Source organism: Phycodurus eques, chromosome 16 (assembly GCF_024500275.1).
Source record: "Phycodurus eques isolate BA_2022a chromosome 16, UOR_Pequ_1.1, whole genome shotgun sequence".
In the NCBI taxonomy this organism is placed as follows: domain Eukaryota; kingdom Metazoa; phylum Chordata; class Actinopteri; order Syngnathiformes; family Syngnathidae; genus Phycodurus; species Phycodurus eques.
The window spans coordinates 17,371,824-17,392,879 of record NC_084540.1 but is presented as its reverse complement, the minus strand read 5'-3'; the positions used below and the strand labels follow the sequence as shown (position 1 = coordinate 17,392,879).

The window sequence follows — 21,056 nt, the reverse complement described above, 5'->3', positions numbered from 1 at the left end:
TGTTGTTACTCCTTAAGCAACGAATATCTGAACACATACAGTAGAGTAACACATACAGAAAGATCTAACAATAGTCACAGGCATATATTCTTTATCCTCTGCAAAGAAAGAATAATATTACTTCCGTACTGAGAAGCAGAGAGAAGAGCCAAGTTTCCAGTACAGTGTATCCGTATGGCTGTCTTATACTGCCCCCAGGTGTCCAAGACGCACACACCACAATGAGCGGCACAACATACATTGAAGAAGTGTGACAATAGCTGTTTCTTTTAAATTCTATTTAATTAGGTCATTGCTCTATATGTTTATAAAGTATAATATTACATACTGCTATTCTAAGTTATAAAACACTGCAAACATTTTGTTTTTGGGTAGGCGCGAACGGATTAACGGCATTTCCATCCATGGCATCCTTAGTTTTGATTGACACTTTCGATGGGGTGTTGATGTAACAAAAAGCTAGAAAATAAAAAATAAAAAGCTAGCTCAGACCAAACACAGCTGTGTACACTGTCCAAGTGTAACACCTGCACGCAAAGCAGCGCCAATGAGCGCGTTATCAGTCAGCGTCACCTTAAATCCGAGCGCTACATCCAAGTCAGCGTCACTTCACAGGCCCTCATAAGAGAACAGCAGCAACAGCAGCTGTGAATGCGATTACAACGCTTGGCTCTCTTCCTGCATCTATCACGTTATTGCTTTTTTTTTTTTTTTTTTTAAGTAGGGGGGAAAAAAAAAAAAGAAAAAAAAAAATATATATATATATATATATATATATATATATATATATATATTAAAATCAAGGACTTCTGAAACATTAGCATCAAGGTTGCTAAAAGCACAAAATGTGGGTTGAAGGAAGTGATGTGCATTTGACTCCATGCAGTCCTTAATTGCCTCTTTGCAGAAGCCAATCATATTCCAGCGGGGCATGTCATGCCTATAACTGAACTTTCATAATGAAAGGTCAACTCTAGTGTGAGCTCATCAGTACGGCACTAATATTAGTCGTTCAATGCAGACGATATGACTGTGAGTGGTTGTGTTATATTGTCTGCCTACATGTTGTTGCTTGTGTTCAGTCCGTTTCTTAAACGGTTAAAGCACCTCAGCATACATGCTAATTAGCCTTAGTATTAAGCTACCAGGGCTTTTATTCAGGCAGTTTGGCTGTTTAAAATACGCAAGGTGTATTTTATGTCGAATTTGACAATAAACAACTGGAATTGGCATTAAATAACTTGAACCCTTTTTTTTTTTTTTTTTTTTTAAATGAAATGTTTACAATTTGCCAAATTGCCGCTGCTTCTAAAATGTGTTGAGTTGAGTTCGTCCGTGCTGGTAAGTCAAAGCAAAAATGTGGTCGAATGACGGCTCGTATCCCAAATGACGTGAAAATCGGGTCACTTGTATCTCAAGGCACCACTGTATTTAGGCAATAAGTTTGTCTATAAAGAACTCCTTCATGGGACCCCTTGGCTTAGGCGTTTGCATTGATCCGGCCATGATTAAGAGCACTGCAGATACATAAAAGTATACAAGCTAAAAAGTCCGACATTACCAAATGACTCAAACAGTAGCCACATAGACACTAAATGCTGTTTTTTTTTTTTTTGTAGCCTTTGTATGATTGTAATCTGAAGACATGATTGACTGAGCAAGACGGAGGCTACAATAAAACATGCCAAATGGTCCAAAGTGAGGCAATCTTATAATGTGCGAGCGCACAACAGATCCATGCCAGGAATTTTAATCTACTCCCTTTAAGTCAGTTGTTCAGCTCTGTCGCAAGCCAACGTGAAACTCTTTCGCAGTCAAGCGACGCGGCTCACACGCACACGCCAGCGTGACGTCAGACGTTTGCACGAGCGCACACCTGACCCAAACCTGCACGAGGGACTTCTGGATTGCCAACTTCTCAATAAGTTTGCAATGTGTACGCAGTGTTAAATAGTGATATTTTTTTTTGCAATTGCAGGCATAGGAAAGAAACAGTTTAGAAATGTGTAATTGACTTTTATGTCGCTCTTTGAGTTTCTTGAGCATCATTCACACAAAACCTGAACTTTTTTTCATTTGTTGATATTTTTAGAGCTTTGTGCATTTACATACATTTACTTAAGCTATACTTTACCAGCTTGAATGGTGGTGAAGTGCAGTAGAATAAAAGCCAGTAGTCGTATTGTCCCATTCCTTAAAAAGTGATCCATTTTAGCCAATCTGGAGGGGACCCCCCCCCCTCTTCCACCAAAACTTGTTGCTGTAAAAAGTTCCACAAGTTTGAGGCACTACGCAGCCATGCATGAATAGAAAATGTTAAAAAAAGATATCAAATAAAAAAGCCAATGGGTGTTTGCACTGGCTGGACTGTTGGAGAGATTGTCCTCCTCTCTCTCTCAAGATCCTCTCAAAGGCTTCTCATTCAATTCCTCCACCACGCCATCACTCCCTCCCTCTGCTCCCCTTCTCCTCCTCCCTTCCCCTCCCATAGGTGGGCGTCTTGGAGAAGCAGTGTGTACAAGCTCAGAGGACGACCCCGCCGTTAATCACCTTTATTACCGGGTAATTTGTTAGGTCTCACTTCTTTAGACGGCCGTTATCCACATAGGTGACGTACGGATCACCTTTGCTAATCTAGTCTGGTTTTTGGCTGCTGTGAAGAAGGATATTTGCTATGTAATTTGAAGTAATAGCCGTAATTCCGTAGATGCATGCAAGTCAGCTGTCAAAAAAAACAAAAAGTGTACAATATGCTGCATTGTAAGTCTGCACTCTCAAATGGGACCTCAGTATTCAGCACATTACATATTTTCTACGTGATATTACCTGTAAAATTGAATCGCAGTTTAGAGGTCAGCAGATGTGGTGCGTTCAGGGGCAGGGCAATACCTGGCTACAGAGCATTGGGTGAAAAAGTTCCATTTACTGTATAATAATAATAATAATAATAATAAGCTCTCGCTTTAAGTCAGTTGTTCGGCCCACTTTGGGAAACATTCTCATGTTAATAAAAGGAAATTTATCAAAGCATAGCAGATCATATTGAACTATACCCTCAACTTGCATTTAAATTAGATTTTAGTTGCAAAATGATACGACACCTAAACCTACACCCAATTTGTCCCCGTTATGAAGCTCACAACTGAAAAGTGTAGGTCATATAAATAAATACCATAGATATGATGCGTTATGGTGCAAATGAAACGATAAATATGATGCAGTGGGTACGATATGACACAATGCGCACGATGTATATGCAGTAGATGCATACATTACATAATTTGCATGTGATGATGATTGATTCCAATTCAGTAGATACTGTACAATGGCGATAGATACAATTCATGTTATGCTGAACAGCAAAATTCACAACGGATGTTTGATCCATAAATGGACCAATAGAAATAGAATTGGAATTGATGATCATCATGCTGTTCGCATTTTAACATCATGAGACCAAGACGACACTGAACAAATGAGATTTAGTAGTAGGACGTGTGCAGCTCAAATTAAGTTCACCTGTAAAGTTTGTAGTGCTTTTAGGTTCATCCTGAAATTTCACCAGAAACCCACAAAGCCCTAACTTTTGTGTGTATAGCGTAAAAGAAAATAGTCTTGACAGAAGCGGCCATCTCACTGGACATATTGAAGTTGACCTGGTGTGTAAACAGAAGGCCCGCCAACCTCCCGCCGCCGTCTCTCTCCTCACAAGCAGCGAAGGCCGCCCCGAATGGGAGCCACGCACATTCCGAGCAGCTTTTAGCGGATAGTTACCAAGAGTCCGGTGGACAGTCTGAGCCGCAGGTGACAAATACTTGCGCTGTGTACATTAGTCCGACTTGGGTCTAATTTATTTGTCAGGTCCACAACAAATGTAGAGCAACTGAGCTATTCATTTGCTCCCGTGCCAGCAACCCGTCACGTTTCATAAATCAGACTCCTGTTGATATAATGCCGTGCAAGTGCAGTTCAACCTGTGAGGGTGAACATTATCTGTTACGGGATGCCGGTCCCGTCTCTGATTTGACGGCGTAGCACTGAGTATAATTTAAAAGAAAAACAAATCATGCACATGGTCATTATAGGTTTGCTCTAGTTTGGACAGTACTGTAATCGCTTTTGAAATATAGTTAACATGGAAAATGAATGGGTCCCATTTTTATTCACAATTACTCAGCAGAGACCAATAGAGCCTGTTTTCACAAGCACAAGTGTTGGGAAACAGTAATTCGCAATGTGAAATGATACCCATGGGTTTCATATTTCTTTTTGGGGGGGGGGGGGTTTGCCATTTTTATTTTCCCATATTTGACTGTATCCACCATGTTAATAACATGACACAGGTTGCATTGAGTGTCACAGATGGCTGTGGTTAATCATTTGATCACCGAGTGACGCGGCGTCGTCCATCTGACATTATCTTGGCCATCTGTGAGGCGTAGTCTTGACTTTTTTTTTTTTTTTTTTTTTTTAAACCATCAAGTGGAGCCGAGGAGCGTCGGTGATTAGGAGGAAACCGTTTGAGTTCTGTGAGTGTGTGGGGGGTGGAACATGCCGGAACAGGACAACAGGCAAACAGCCAGGGAAGACATGCATGTGAAGGAATGGTTCAAGGGGGAGAAAAAATAAATCAATTGACGGGACAGATTTCATTGGAAAATGATTTATATGCTCGCGTTTAAGGGAAAGCTGTAGTTGTTTTCATACCGTCATCCTGACTTAGCTTATTTAAAGCACCCCTTCCTAAAGGTGTTGTATATTACATGATATTACATTGTATATTTGTTTATTATTAATCAGCTATTCTATTATTGCACCACTGAGCTGCAATAAATGAGCCTGGGATTGTAACTAAAAACAATATTGACTGTGTCAATAGACCACATTGACGATCTTGTCTTGCCACTCATTTGCTAAACGCTATAGCTGCTTTTAATTAGATTGTGCACACACAAAAAAGGGCCTCACAATGTCAAAATGTTGCACTAGTGCCGCAAAAGGGAAACGCCAGTATGGTGATAACTGTAATCATTATTAGACTTGAAGGAAGCGCTAAGCTAACTAACATCGAAGGAGCATCTCTGTTCCCTAAACCACTCAACAGTGAAAAAGAATGCTGTATTTTTATGATATAAATAATTTTAAGAATATGATACAATAATCAACACCGTACAATTGGTTGCATACGTCCGCACACGCTAAGACGGTGGTGCCTTGAGATCATAATTAAAGAAAAAAAAATGTTTTATAAGGACAATAGATACTCTATTTTTCTTTATAGAAACATATTGTAATACCAACATAATAGAATGTAAATAAAGTTTGTGCATAACTAAGCCATTGCAGCTCCTTCTGGTGTCTGGAATTTGGCCACTAGGTGGCAGTTTAATGCACTTGTGCAAATAAATAATACACACCTCCTGTATGTAACTGTAAACTGCAATTGTATCAGTCGTTTATCACAGAGGATAAATAATATATGCCTGTGAGTATTATATTGTCAGTTTACATGTGTTGATGATAAATAGCCATTGCTTAAAGCATTATAACACCACCACATGCAGGTAGAAACTATCCGTTAGCCCGTCTATGGCCTTTCCGATTGTGTTAGCATTAAGCTTGCAGACTTGTGGTTGTTAAATACAAAATGTGCAGTTCTTTGTTTTCTGTTTAGTTTGACAGTAAACTCTGACTGGGAGTCAGTGGCATAAAAAAACGCTTTTGAAGCCTTTGCTTGTCTTACGGTTTGTGACAGATTGGACGCCAAAGCAGTAAACGAAAACAAAAAAACAAAAACAAATTTTAAAAAAGGAAATTGACAAATAAAACTGTTCAAAACAAAAAGTCTCTCTCGGACGAGAGGCGGGCTACACGGATCGGAGATCTTCTATTGGCTCATTCAATTGTACAGGTGTACCTAATATTATGGCCCATGGGTTTGTTTCCTTTCTGTCAACTTAAATCACCTTTTGATGAGCTTTGCTGTGCTGTTTTTTAATTTTGTCTGCTGCAGCTGTAGCAACAATCCCCCCCCCTCCCCCCCAAGAACACTTTCCCAGCTCCTCCGACCTTTCTTGACTGTTTTTAAGTCCGCTGAGTGGCTCCCCATCCTAGCAACCCGCCCCCACTCGCACCCCAACTACTTTAGTCCTCCATCTCTTTCTTCGCTTCTATTCTCATCAAGTTTGCATTCCACACCTCCCCTGCAGACTGCACACAAAAAGAGCAGAAAGCGCCGCTGATGAACTGTGGCAAACATTCCCCTCAACTCTGCTCACTCGTTCACACCATCACAGGCCGTCGTCCTTCGCTCGTCCCAAAACAACTATATCGCGTGGAGATGCCACCCACGGGAGCCGTGTTTAAACATTTTATATCCCCTGTAGTTTATCTGTTGATTTGTTGGAAATAATGTATATGATAAGAGCTAGCCCCCAAAACCTATTACATTTTTAAATGAGTTCATTTTATTTTACCCACAGTAAAATGTTACCACTTTGCATGAGCTTATCTGTCAGAAGTTAGCATATGTGACAGATGTAAGAAGATGACGATACGATACCATTTTTTATTCTGGGATGGGCGGGTGAAGAGTAGGGGACAATTTCACGATGAATCAAAAAATAGAATACAATAAATTCGACAAAGAAAGTGTAACAAAAAAAATGTGGCTTGGGTTATTCTTGTCAATCCGTTTTTGGTTTGGGCTTTTTTTAACCATCATTATAAGAAATAAACAAACCACTTGGCTTGGGTATTTATTTGGAGTATTAAAAAGACTGACTGGCTGGCTAGAAGTCAGTTGGAGGACAGCAAAACTCTGCATGTGCGTCTTTGATCCGTTCACAGGAAATTGACAATAAAGCTATAAAAGAGGGATGGGGGGGTCAGCAGATAAGGAGCGACTTCTCTTTTGGAAATAAAGGTTATGAATTATTTGAAACCCACAGCGTAGAGGTAAAGATTACCCTCTGAGGTGTCGGCGCTTCAAAGCCTGTCGACTCTGCAATTTAGCTGCCGTCACAAAAAAGATTTCAGTGGAGAATTGGCCCGCTTGTGTTTACATGTATGGACTTGCATTATCTACTTCTCTTTGTCTCGCCCGCTCACTGTTTTTGTCTTAATAGCTCAGTTGTCTGAAATTCCACAGTGGCAGCTTTGGGCCTGCACCGCCTCCTCATCTCCATCCACACCTGTCCACTTTCTCTGAATGCAAAAGTATGCAAGGAACGTCCCTAATCTTCTCCATGGACTTATGTTGAGGTGGTGGTTTTTCTCCCCCCCACCTCTCTAGAAAGCTTGTCCAGGGGTGCGCATTTTAGTTTATTTTAGTGGATACGTATTTTAATTTGTTTTGTTTTGTATTTTTAGGAATCTCTTGTAGTGGCTGTTTTCAATAAGCTGAAAAACTCACATGTTATCGCAAATGCTTATATCCTGGTTGTAAATGTTTGTATTTTGGGGGTCCCCAACATGAACCCCAAAACTCACTGTACGCTATCTTAGGATTGTTACGCTATGCTGCGATGTAGCATTTACCTCACTAATCTCATTTGTCCTTTTGGTTTTGCGACATCAGGATTCACGCAGGGTTTTTTTTCCGAGGGAATTGCATTTTGTGTTTGCAAAGACGAACAATCGGGACACAAAAATCTTCCCGGAAATCCCTGCGAGTGTCGTATTTATTTGCTACAGACATCAGCTCGAAGAGACGGCGAGAGGAAATGAAGCTTCGGCAGCTTGTAAACTGTCAGTCGGCCTTCTGTTGTCACACGAATAGAAACTTCGGCGCAACCGTGTTGAGAGAAAACTGTTTTTTGTAACGATTTCTTTTCACATAGCAAGGCTTAACTTGTTTCTACGCCAGGAGCCCGCTTAGTGTGTTGACTCTTGATGGATCTGAAGGGCTGCGAGAATATACCCTTGCAGTTATAATGGAAATGAGCAGCTGCTCCCCGATAGCGGAGACGACTTTTCCCCTCCAGAGCGCGTAAACATCTCCTGGCCTTCATACTGCGGCTCCTGCTGGCAGCGTGTGTCCTTTCCATAATTCCCCCGCTGTGGCCAAATAATGACCTTGACACTTTGCAACATTTTGATTTGAACGTTTAAAGAAAGGGAAATTAAAGGAGAAGAATGCGGGGGCCGAGGGCCTGGCATTCATCATTACTATGAGATGGAGACACAAAAGAATAAAAATCGAGTTTAAAAAAAAAAAAGCATGACCATGACCTCTTTGCAGAAATATTCATCTGAAAAAGACTAAATTAGATGCGCTGGTGTTACTTAGGTAACGTTAGTTTACCTGTTTTCTTTCAAGATGTCGGCTAAAGTTTGACTTTGTTCCCAATGAGTTGAAGACTGCAGAATTTGCACACCGTGCAAAAGTGCTTTCTTTTGCATGTTGTTTTTCCATATGAAGTCTTTGCGGTGGAGGAAGCAAAGTTTAATTGCCGGTGAGTTAGCGGACATGTCTTGCTCCGGACTCTCCTCGCTCAGTTTTGGATTTACGTCTCGCACCTTTCACTTCCGCTTGCGTGCAGGGCGAGCGTTGTCCCTCAGTCACAACACCGCGAAGGTTGCAGTCATTGCGGGCACGGTGGTGCATTAGTACCACAAGAATTGAAAGCATTTGTTATTTTACAAAGTGTTCAGGTTGTTCAAAGGATTCAAGCAAAAGATTATGATGCCCAACCACCTGAAGTCGGGTTGGCTAAAGCTTTATCACCCTCTTAAGCATCCGCTGAATTGAGCTTTTGTCGATGCTGCGTTGCAGTGCGGCTCTCCGGATGCACTTTACCTGGCATTGCGAGAACGCCTGCTCTAGGAGTTCAAGTTTTCACCAGTGGGGTTAGGGTTATTGTTGCGTAGTGGTTGGTTAGCGGTTCTGGGTTCGACAGCTCACCCACAACCCTAATGAGAAAAAGCGGTATAGAAAATGGAGGGATGACACAATAGATCCATCAGTACAGTTTAAAGCCATAAGTGCTTTGAGAAGTGCCGCATTCATTTTGTATTACAAAGTCGTGAGAATGGATTATCATGAGAAGGAAGTGGCTCAACTCGGACAAAAGGGGATGGATCAGGTATTGTCACAGTCATTCACTTGCTACAAAAAGTTTTGTAATTGAGCGGTGGCATCCATCTGCGGAATATACTTTCCGATTGGGACTCATTTTGGGGAATTCCCTAGTAGGAGTAAGTACGTAAAGTACGACAACCATAAAACACACAGAAAAGCCAACGGAAATTGAAGGTGGGGTCCATCACATCGTATCGCCACAAGCCAAAAAGCACGGGGGGCTCACGCGCTCTTGCACTTTGACCTCTCCCGGTAGGGAAAAAAAAACAAAGTCTGAGCTCTTATCAGATGCACTTTGACCCCTTTCATCACCAATTGCTGCTGACGTGACGGAGCATAACTCGCGGTTTCACCAACGCCTGAAAAATGATTTATCGCTAATAACTGCATTGGGATTTGTCGTCAGTTGTTTTGCCTCATTTTGGGATTACAGTGATTTCACTTTTTGATAAGATGCATACAATGCCTTCTTCATCAAGGCTTGGCTGTATATACTGAGCCTGTAGCATCCCTTCTGACCACGAGATGGCAGCATAACCCAGGGCATCAGGTGCAGCTTTAATTTTCAGAAGTTCCGTACTATAAATAAATGAGAATGCTATTTCTGTAGAAATTGCTTGTGAATGCTGAACACTCAAGACAGATTCGGTTGTCAAATTGTGAATCTGAGTTGAGTTTGTTTAAAACAATTTGGTAATTTTCTCATGTAACGTGGATTTAAAAGAATACGGTAGGATTTTGTGGGAGAATGTTGAACATTTGGAAGTTTGAAAGGTTTGAATCTGTTGAGAAAGTGTGAATTTAAGGTGATTTTTGTTGTTTTCTTTGGTCTTTTGTCCAGAAAAAGAGGGAGGAAAGTGACATGTACAGGAGGTCCCAGGATGTATTGAATAATCTGAATGTTTTAGGTTTTCATTTAAATTGATTGACAAATTAGAATTTTGGCATGGCCATAAACTGCCGGGGGGGGGGAATTAAAAATGTTTATGCCATTTTTTAAATAATAGATTAATAATAGATTAATGTGATCATTTAATGTATGATAAAGGATTATTTTCTTATAGCGTACACGTGTTAATAAACAACAAAGCATTTTTTTTTTTTTTAAATAAAAAAAATCATATAACGCGTGTATTTGTCTTCGAGTTAAATTAGGTGATTGTGTCAACTTCCACCTAATTATTTTTGTCAAATGAATAAAATCAAGTGGTTACGAGAATGCTTCATTGGTCGTGACGTAACCCGGAAATATCAGCTGTAAACAAAGCGTGTCAATACTGCGCGGAACACAAAAAAAGTGTCATATTGTGTCCCACTTTGGAATCACATAAGCACTGCCCCCCTGTCACGCGCACGCACGCGCATGCACCCCCCCCCCCCCCCCCTTCCACTTTTTTTTTTTTTAACAGTAACTTGGTTTTAATAAAGTGAAACGTTGCGTGGGCTCGCAATGCCACGTACCTCGCGGCCCCGTGATCCTGCTGCCACGAGCATGTGACCGCATTTGAGACGCTCACATGGCCGCCGCGGCGATCCGCTTTTAGTTGGGAGCGAGCGAAAGCGTCCGGAGGAGCCGACGAGCGCAGCGAGGCCGCGCGGCGCCCTGATCCGCTCTCATCATGGCGAACGGCGGGCAGAAAGTTGTGCTGATCACCGGCTGCTCCTCCGGCATCGGCCTGAGAATCGCCGTCACGCTGGCCAGAGATGAGAAGAAGCGTTACCATGGTAAACTTTTCCATGTTATATTCCACCTTCCTTTTTTTCTCCCCGAACTAGAGAAGACACATTAGTGGGTTTCACTTTGGAGAGGGGAAAAAAAAAAAAGAGTTCGTGTTTACTTTTTGTGTTCCTCCTGTTACGCACTTCTGTCCCACTTTTCACGCATTCGGTGTCGCGTCCACACGCTCATATGGTATCCATCGCTTTCCCCCCCCTCTTTTCTTTTAAGAGGAAGGATCGGGAATCAGTCACCTCTCTGTTTTGTGTTGTGCTTGGACCATTATCACGTGAAAGCCCACAACGGGGGGTGGGGGATTACGGAGGGACGTGGTTTCCAAGCGCCATCGTAAGAAGAAGAAGAAGAGAAAAAAAAGGAGGCTTGTCACTTCTTTCATGTGACTTCTCCACCACGAACCCCCCTTCCCGTATTTTTATTTTATTTTTTAAAGCTGCCCATTGTGTGTGTTTGCACCCCTCGCTCCGTGTCTAATGGGCCTACAGTGGCGGTCCTAGAGCCACCTCTTAAAGGGGGGGGGGTCAAAGTGTGAGAGCTGTACAAGCAGGGCTTTCACGCCGACGTTTGAAGTGTTCATTGGTGCGTGGGAGGGTGTCCCACGCCGGTGTCACTCGAGCAAAAGCCCCTCTCCATAATCCCCCGCCTGGTGACTCTGGTGCTTGTTATTGCGCCTTGACGTTTTCAAGTCCACCTTTTCAAGGGGGAGTTAACAAAAACAAAATGTCGCATATGATAAGTCATTCGTGGGCATGTAAATATGATCTGTGAAGAGATCAGCCATCTCTGGCCCCATCTTTTGTCTCCAATTTGATACCAAAAAAAAAACAGTCGCAAGACAAAAGCAACCAATCAGAGACAGAAGGTGTTACTGATGAGGTGTTAATCGTTCACACTCATCGTGGTCTCACATCTGCGGCCTCGTGCTGACCTATTACCTCGTTACCCCTGCCCCCCCCCCCCCCCCCCCACACACACAAAAATGCACCTTTTTCGAGTGTTACTATAAAACCGTTCGGTTTATCGGTTTTATTGTTTGCAAGGCTGCACCTGTGAAGTGTGCCCATGAGTGTGCGACAAAGACTGACACATTGATTGATTGATTTTAATATTATTTTTTATTTTTATTTTTTGCTTTGACTTGTCAGCGCTAACTTGAGATACAAGCGCTGTTCGGTGGCAGTGAACTCGATTCAACTCGCTTCACAAGTAGCAGCAGCAGTTTGGCACAAATATTGAACAAATCATCAAAAAAAGAAGAAAAAAGAAAGAGGCTTCAGGCTGTTGAAAATGCCCCACACTCAGTGGAAGTTTATTCTATCATACAAAACATAAAACAAAAACAATCACACGTGGGTTTAAAACGACCACGGAAGAGTCCATGTAGCTTAATGCTAACAAGCAATGCAAAACGTCATTGACATGCTAACACAATCGATAGTTGCGACTTTCGAAGCGTTCACACATCCGCATTGGCTGTTTTGACCTTAAAGCATTTCTAAAGGCATTATCATCACTGCTTACATAAACTCTGCGGTCAGCAGTCCTATCATACATATTTATGTTCAACTCAAAAATGTCTCTAAGGTAACTTTGTACTTATTTTTTATGTACCACAAATTATATGAAAACACATTCATGGTCCCCTTTGGAGTATTTTATTTTTATTTTTTCCTCCCACTGTGGCTTTCTTTTGAGAGGTCGCCCTATGAACAACGGCGGTGACCCAATAATTCCCTAAGATCCTTTGGGGAAAGAAGATTAAATATTGCATCAAAGCAACGCTTAGTTTGCTAAAAACAGAGCGACCCAGTCGAAACCGTTGTGTACGGAGAACAGTGTGGTTCGTACAAGAATGTGAAAGCGGCTCAGCAGTAATTCCTGCAGGAGCCCCGGAGAACAATGGCCCTCTTGTTCGTCCGGCCGGCAAACATACATTTCTTCGTGTGCGCCGCGGCCTCGCAAATTGCTAAATTAGACTTAATTCACTTCATGATGTGACGTGATATCCGCAGAGTGTTTCTGAGGACTTGCAGACGCGCATTGCCTGACATATCAATGTCCTCAATGGGCCTCATTACCATATAGTACAGTGTAACATCTCCGTCGCATACGGCAGTCGCTCAAGGGTCTGTTTGGGTGACAGCAACCAAGTAGAAACAGGTTTTTACACCATGCTGCTAAAATGACTGAAATACTCCACTTCAATTATCATTCAGAATGGAGTTTTATTAATGCTAAATGTTATCGGTTTGAAGTGGGGTTTTTTTTTAATTCAAAAAGAACTAATAAACGTACCTGTGGAGCAGAAATGTTGCTAATTCCACTGACAGTTTTAACAAATGTGACAAAAAAAGTGATTTTTTAAAACAAATTTTTTTTCTTTAATTGCAAATCCCCTTCAACTGTCCTTAAAGGAGACAAATTATGTATTTGTTTCACTATTGGAGTCTTTCTTAATCAAAGGTCTCTCACATAGTTTGAAAAATTACAGCGCATTTAACATCCATTCGTAACATTTTTTAATTTAAATTTATTTATGGGCGGGGGGGGGTGGGGCAGTTTTGACATTGCCAAATACTGCTTTAGTTACCATGACGATGAGGGGCAGAGCTAGGCCGTCGAGTGGCTACACATAAAGGAAAAAATATTGATTAGGAACCCCCGTTAGGACAGACATTTTCCATAATGAGGCAGCTTTCGTCACCAAGCCGCCGAATTACACTGTCAATTGGTCGCAGATCCTTTCATGTGGCGCATGTTAGAAGCCAACGCTGACCTCTACATCCATCAATGCTGCAGCTTTGCACAGAAAATTGTGTTTTTTTCCTCATAGTGCATCCTGCTTAATTATGGCACCACAAGTTATATGATATATATAGATATATATATCTATATATATATATAGATATATATAGATATATCTATCTATATATATATATATATATATATATATGATATGCCGAACCACCTTTGCTGTACATTCTGATGCTATCATTCCTCATATAGTGCAAGATTAGAATTAAATTCATGCATCATCAAATGAAAAGCGTAATCATTTGGGGTGTAAAAACACTCCAAATTAGGAGTTACACTTTTTAAAAATCTACAGTGCCAATGTGCAACGGCTGCTAACTATGTGTAAAATTTGTCATTATCCAAAATGAAGACATTTCTTGCCTTTAACTCACGTAACGGTGAACAAATGTGTCCACTCTTGCTGTCCCCCCCCCCCCCCCCCCCCCCCCTAACCCCACAATGTAAGTTATAAGAGACCTACACCACAGTTTACTTTTATCTAAAAATACGAACGTTTACTCAGGCAACTGAGGTGACGCCATGACGTTTATCAGTCGAGGCCGACTCCTTGTTTACCTCCGCTGAGTGAGGTTGTGCAAGAGTTTTGTCCTCCCCTTGATAACGTCACGTCACTCTGCCGACTCAGCGAAACATGCGAGGCCTCGCAGCCGAGTTGATAGACATCGTTGCTCATCGCGAGTTCGGTCGTCATCGTGGGCTAATGTGGGCCCCGACATGTAAAGCTCAAACCCAATCAGGTCTGTGTCCTGTGAGGCATGCTCGTCGCAGGAACTTGGACCCCCACGATTACGTTTGTGTGTGTGTGTGCGCGCGTGCTTGATGGTGTGTGTCGAGGAAGTCGCATAGCGGTGGCCTCTCAGATCAAAGGGCTCAAAGTCCCCCGTGCCGCCTCAGTGCTGCTGGTCAGCAGAGCGTTAACTAGCAGCCATAAAATTAGGTACACCTGCACCGTCTAATGAGATCCAATATAAAAAGAAAAGCAGCCATTCCAAAGATAATGAGAAGTCTAAAGAGCTTGTGTTGTTGTACTCCCCCGTAGTCATCGCGACCATGCGGGACCTGAAGAAGAAGAGCAAGCTCGTGGAGGCGGCGGGAGACGCGTACGGGAAGAACTTGGTGTTGCTGCCGCTGGACGTGTGCAGCGACGAATCGGTCAAGCAGTGCATCAACAGCGTGAACGACCGCCATATTGACATCTTGAGTAAGTCGATCAGGCCCGCGTGACGTCCCGTCTGCGGAATGCCTCTCTCATTTCAGAACACCTGATGAAGTCATTCAGCAATGTATTTTATGACCCCGAAGTAAACAGTACAGTTATCACCCGACGGTGATTGGCGCTTGTTAACATCGATGCATCCCAATTGCCTAAAAAAAAAAAAAAACAGGAATCCTAGTATTTAACCCCCATATACAAATACCGCATTTCCTAGTTCACAGTACAATAATCCGTCGTCCATCGCTGGGGTTACGTTCCAGACCACCCCCGCAATAAGTGAAATCCGCTATATAGAAATACCCTATTTAAGGCATGTTTTTATAGCATTTACGGCACTTTTAGATCACACTTTTATAACAATGCACACACACACTTAAACACACACAGTAGGTCCATCTCAATAAATTTGAATATGTTTATTCTATTTTATTCAGATGGTATACCTGAATAAATTGTGCGACAGAAGCCTGCAGATGACTACAGATGTGAGTTATTAGCTGAAAAATGCAAAAAGCACAGCCGGAAGCCTCGCACAGTTCCACTACTGACATTTTTAGTCATCTGCGGGCTTCTGTTGCCATCTCAATAAATTAAGATGCATACTAATTTATTGAGATGTACCTGTTTATTGAGAGAGCAAGCGCAACGGATAACACAAGAAAATAAAAAAACATGCAACCTCCGGAAATTCACGATAAGTTTATGTAAATCTAACATTCAGTCAGTTACAGAGTCCGTAATACAATATAGAATAATGTTTAAATTTTTAATGTAGTATACGTATGAGTTTAATTAAAGGAGATGTGTATTATGCAATTGTTATGCACTTTAAAACAGTGTCTTCATAAAATGCCCCTTGACATATTTCTGTCAAAATACACAATGGATACGCATTTACAGCATACTTTTCACACGCTGGTTGAAATCACTTAGATTTTTTTGGGAGGAGTGGTTGTGTCTCATTCAAATGCCAAGTACGGCTTTTGTTATGACGACACGAGAGTTACTCAGAATATCGAGCAACAATTATTTATTGCTGTTGCTATCTATTTTCCATCGTATGTCCCTTTTAAAGGCCTCTGCCATAATAAACGCCATACCCCTACCAAACCCAAAGTACTCTCTGAAATGTAGTAGCGACAACATGAGGAAATAAGCTAAATGTAGCAGATCTAATACGTATTTTGTGCTTCGGTGCACCAAATAAGCTCTTTAATAATAAAGTCGGATCATGTGCTAAGGCTTGAGTGTGTGTGTGTGTGTGTGTGTATAAAGATTTGTTGAAAAGCCTGCTTGCGTCTTGTGCGAAGTCCAAAGCCCCTTCACCTCTTTAGGCCTTTGCAAAGCCTGCTGTTGCGTCACACTTTTATGTTGTGCTTTTACACTGACCTCTGGTGGTAGTATCAATTAAGGTCACCAGAAAGTCCCAACAAAGTACAGTACCTGTGCTCAGACCAAACCAATCAATTCACAAATGAAAATATTTCGCTTTGTGCCATCTTGCCTCCAAGGAATTATTTTGAAGTGAAGGGAGGAGCTTCATTTAGTCAGGCAATAGCCTTGGCGAGCAGAAATGAAGCAGGGTTTCACTGTAGTCCCGATTCTGATGTTTTCTTGACAGTAAACAACGCAGGCGTGGGCTTGCTGGGCCCCGTGGAGAGCATCAGCATCGATGAGATGAAGAGAGTGTTCGAGACCAACTTCTTCGGCGTCGTGCGCATGATCAAAGAGGTGATGCCGGACATGAAGAAGAGGCGGTCCGGACACATCGTGGTCATGAGCAGCGTCATGGGTCTTCAGGGTAGGCGTCCGTTCCTTTGCCAAGGATGATTACTTGCATGCTATCAGATACGGGGTTGACTCGTCCATCAATTCATTTTGTCGTCTTTTGATGGTCCTGCGTCAGGAGTTGTGTTCAACGACGTTTACACTGCTTCCAAGTTTGCCATGGAGGGCTTTTGCGAGAGCATGGCCGTGCAGCTGATGAAGTTCAACGTCAGGTAATGTCTGTTGATTGAAGAACACTCAGGTGGCTTCCTGCCTGGACTTGTTGTGTTGTCGGAGGAGAAGGACATTGGGCAGAGAGAAAGAGAGGGATAAAGAATTTCTGCTATGGCAACTAGCAGTGGGGGGCAGCTCGGGGCCCACTGTTTTCTCAGAATGGCCGTAGTTTGCACCCCCGAACGAGTACAGTTGGCAACGGGGGGTGGGTGATGGGCGGCGGATGTTCTGACTGAACCTTTTCCCAGACAAGATCAGTCCAAAAACAACTAAGCTTGTAAATTCAAACGATCAAAACACACATTGTGGGTCAAGCACGGTGTCCCCCTCATCACCCCCTCGAACCGCCACTGGGTAATCCACAAAGGTTGAATTGAGGCAACTGGACTCTTCGGGTTTAAATGAGATGCTCCGTCGAGGAAGGCTCGTGAAACGCTCGTGTCTTGCCACTTGTCTTTACTTCACGTTTCCACGTGTCCCCTCGTCAGGTTGTCGATGATCGAGCCCGGTCCGGTGCACACGGAGTTTGAGACGAAGATGATGGAGGACGTGGCCAAGATGGAGTATCCGGGCGTGGACGCCGACACGGTTCGTTACTTTAAAGACGTTTACCTGCCGTCATCGATAGATATCTTCGAAGCCATGGGTCAGACGCCGGAGGACATAGCCAAAGTGAGTAAGAACAAATTTGGATTGTGACAAAAATACGAAGGCCGACGCGACGTCGCTTGTCGTCCCCTCCAGTGCACTAAGAAGGTGATCGAGTCGAGCAGCCCCCGCTTCAGGAATCTGACCAACAGCCTGTACACCCCCGTCGTGGCCCTGAAGTACGCCGACGAGACCGGCGGTCTGTCCGTCAACACCTTCTACAACCTGCTTTTTAATTTTGGACCTCTCATGCACATCACCATGAGCATCCTCAAGTGCCTGACGTGCAGTTGCCTGCGCCGACGCACCGTTTCGCCTAACTGAGAACCTTTGCCCCCCTTTCCACCCTTCTAGCTGGGCAACCAGAATCAGTCGTTACGCAAAGAAAAAAAAAAAGAGAAGAAGGCACCTTGATCCGACAGTGTACGGTACATGAACAGATACATAAATATAATTTTATTGAAAATGAGAACAGTCGTCAGGGCTTTAGTCATCGCTGCAGCGAGGGATGAACTTTAGGAAACGCACAAAGGCCCCCGGACACTCGACAAAGCACACAGATGAACTCAGTTGCAGAGAGAAGCAAAGTAACTATCGTAATAATAATTTATAAAAAATAAAAATAAAACACATAATAACGCGTAGCCTAGCAGAGGTGTGAACTGGATCAGGAAGAATAAATGTCATCGCGTGGCGCCCCCTAACGTCACGTTTGTCGTAACTGCTGTGGAATCAGAATGTTGATGAATTTGAATCGTGTTGCTTTTCGAGGCTTCTTGGGGTCAAATCGCATATTTTAAAATTTTTCAAACTGATTTTTCTAATTAAATACAAATCTGATTGACCCTTTACAGGCACACATTTGAGAAGAAGTCTAAAGTTGTTGTTGTTTTTTCGTGTTTTTTTTGGAGTTTTTATTTGTCCACGTGCCAGTTTGCCTCGCTGTGAGGCTCCTCTCTGAGCGATAGGTGGCAATATTTCACAACCTTTCCCTCAGAGAGTCACCAAGGATCATCAGCAAGTGGACAGATTCATATGTAATTCCTGAAATGAGACGCGGCTTGTCCAATAAGAATAATAATGATCATCATAGCCAATAATACAATTATTATTATTTCTTGGTGCCCTTCAGGGCACTCATGGACATTCTACAAAAATATTAACAAAGACCACAGGAATAAAACTAATACGTTAAAAATGTCAACTATCATGCAATCAATTTTCAATTGAAGTGATGAATAACAGTTAGACAAAAGGAAAGTTGAGTGGATATAAAATGCAATAAACTGGAATATGTGTATAAAAACAGATAAGAGTGCAAGTAATTGCGTGGGAATTAGCTTAAAGTTAGTTGTGAATTCAGGACATCTATATTATCTAGCAACAAAAAAAATATATATAATCAAAAGAAAGATGGTGTATTCCTGTATCCTCTTATGTCTGCATATCATAAAATAAATGTATATTTGATGGTGATTTGCTAAAACAATGTATTGTGACAGTTGCGTAGTGTCAACTAAATGTCATTGTTGAGTTTTCAGAGAGGCCTCGTGCAGAAATACTTTTTTTTTGGGGGGGGGTTGATTTGCATTTGTCCCTGTGCACATGCCCATTAGCATGTGTTTGTGTGTGTGAATGCGTTTTATGTGCACGACCGTGGGCCGAGTTAGTGATCTGTTGATGGATATAAAGAGGTCATGGCCTGCTACCCATCAAAAAAAAGAAAACTCCCTCTTACCCCCCCCCCCCCCCCCCCCCCGCCCTTCTCGGGCATGCACCCCTCCTTTGTGCCGTGTGAGAGAATGTGACCTGGTTCCCATCCCCGAGGAGGGGTGCGCCCTAATGACGGCGAGCCTCGAGCCTCCCCTCGGCAGCCGACCGCCTTTAGTACCACCAGACCGGGACCCCGTTCGGGGCTTTTTGTCCCGATGGTGACACCCTGTGTCCACACTCTCGCACACTTGGCCGTCATCACGATCAGAGGACCACGCAACCGGTTGCAGACCTGTTGTTTCAGTGCGCTGTACAATGAGCTCCTCGCCGCTGTGTTTGTGTCTTCATCAGAGGCGACAGCTCCCCACAATGGAACAAAGACACTGTCAATCACAATCAAATGGGGGTGGGAGGGTTGGGGGGGGCTGCAGAGGTTGGGAGTTGGAGGGGAGGGGGTAGTCTTGTTTGTCGCGAGTGTTCTGAGGATGCCAATGTTGGGACGCTGGAGGCGAAGGGCAGGGTCCCATTGGGGGGGGGGGGGGGGGGCTTAGATTTGGATTTGGGAAAGTGGGAATTTGGGGGTGCCTGAATGGAAGAGCTGTTTACTAATTGAATGAACACAGGAGTTGCAGAGAAGTCTCATTGAAACGGGGCGCTCATCAAACCATTGTTTCACAATCGAGGGCCTAATTGCAACATAATGAGGGCGGCATGTCGTGTTGAGGTCTCCTCTTTATTGTGACCCTGTCACATGTACAGAAGCACTAAACTCACAGAGCTGAATGTGAGCTTGTTTACCAGTCTGGCCACATAATAAAGAGCGGTGCCTCCATATTTATCTTTGGCATGCCGGCCGAATATTTAATGCGCATGCAATCGGCCGGCTCCCTTGTGTTGCTGGTTAATCCACTTTCCAGCATCCTCATTTCTCCTATTGTCGCAATATAGGAGCACCTCACGTAAGTCTCGTTCGGAGAGTGACGAGATGGACTGGATGCCCTAGCGAGAAAGACTCGAGGTCAGGAAATTGTGAGAACTAGGCTCGGAAAACCCGGACCCAGACGAGGCAAAGGAAAGGCTCGCAATGTTTCGGGATGCCGGCATTAAAAGGAGCGGCTGTCTAGACACAGTGCTTGAGCCTGATCCCAGGTCAGCATGGCTCAGCAGCAGACGCTTTTTTTCTTTTTATTGAATCCCTTCGATTCAACTACATGCAGAAAGAAGGTGCAGGACAGCTTTTGAATGCGAATGTAGGCAGCTAGATTTAGTACACAATCATAAACCAAAAAATCGTTTTCCAGAAACATGTTGACAGTCAGCCACACGTGGCTATATGCTCGCCTGACCTCGGAAGACAAGCAGGGGCGGGCCTTGTTAATACTTGGATGAGCGAAAAATATATGTCATTTTTCCATAAAAGTAATTAAGTCTTGGGGATCATATTTTTAATAAAATCCAGTAAGAGTGGTTAGCACGCCTGCCTCACAGTTCTGAGGTTCTATGTTTGAATTCCGACTCCGGTTTTCTCCAAAGTACTCCAGCTTCCGCCCATGTTCCAAAACCATGCATTTAGGTTCATTGAAGACTCTAAATTGTCTTATGTGTCCTGTGATTGACTGGCGACCAGGGACAGGCTCCAGCTCACCTGTAACCCAAAAGCGCTGTAAAAAAAAAAAATGGATGAATGGAATCAGTTTTTATTTCAAGCAACCACCAAAATGTCAGTTTCGTGATGATTTAGGATGAAATCAAAACCTCTCAATCGTGTGTTACTACGAGCGCCATACGCACTTCTGAAACCAGGAGTGTCCAAACTATTAACTTCGACTATAAACTACTGGTTC

At 43.0% G+C, this 21,056-nt stretch overlaps 2 protein-coding genes across 2 annotated transcripts in view; one reads left to right on the top strand and one right to left on the bottom strand.

Annotated features, from left to right (window-relative positions):
- The window catches only part of col5a3a (collagen, type V, alpha 3a), a 53,775-nt gene extending 42,706 nt beyond the window's left edge, over positions 1–11,069 (bottom strand). Inside the window, 2 exon segments of the mRNA XM_061700045.1 lie at positions 10,544–10,776; positions 10,921–11,069. Of these exon segments, the coding sequence (XP_061556029.1) occupies positions 10,544–10,586 (43 nt within the window). The 5' untranslated portion in view covers positions 10,587–10,776; positions 10,921–11,069.
- Positions 10,491–18,988, top strand: rdh8a (retinol dehydrogenase 8a). The gene is made up of 6 exons (XM_061700046.1): positions 10,491–10,807; positions 14,674–14,835; positions 16,472–16,651; positions 16,757–16,850; positions 17,340–17,523; positions 17,596–18,988. The coding sequence occupies exons 1-6, from the start codon at positions 10,702–10,704 to the stop codon at positions 17,821–17,823; spliced, it is 954 nt and encodes a 317-aa protein (XP_061556030.1). The 5' UTR covers positions 10,491–10,701; the 3' UTR covers positions 17,824–18,988.
- Positions 18,989–21,056: the final 2,068 nt, after the last annotated feature.

What these genes read in the sequence shown, in the direction of transcription:
- rdh8a (XM_061700046.1), top strand. Translation starts at nt 10,702, where the DNA reads ATGGCGAACGGCGGGCAGAAAGTTGTGCTGATCACCGGCTGCTCCTCC. An exon ending in CAGCGTCATGGGTCTTCAGG is followed by an intron (nt 16,652 to 16,756) that starts GTAGGCGTCCGT and finishes GTCCTGCGTCAG; the next exon opens with GAGTTGTGTTCAACGACGTT. An exon ending in CTGATGAAGTTCAACGTCAG is followed by an intron (nt 16,851 to 17,339) that starts GTAATGTCTGTT and finishes TCCCCTCGTCAG; the next exon opens with GTTGTCGATGATCGAGCCCG.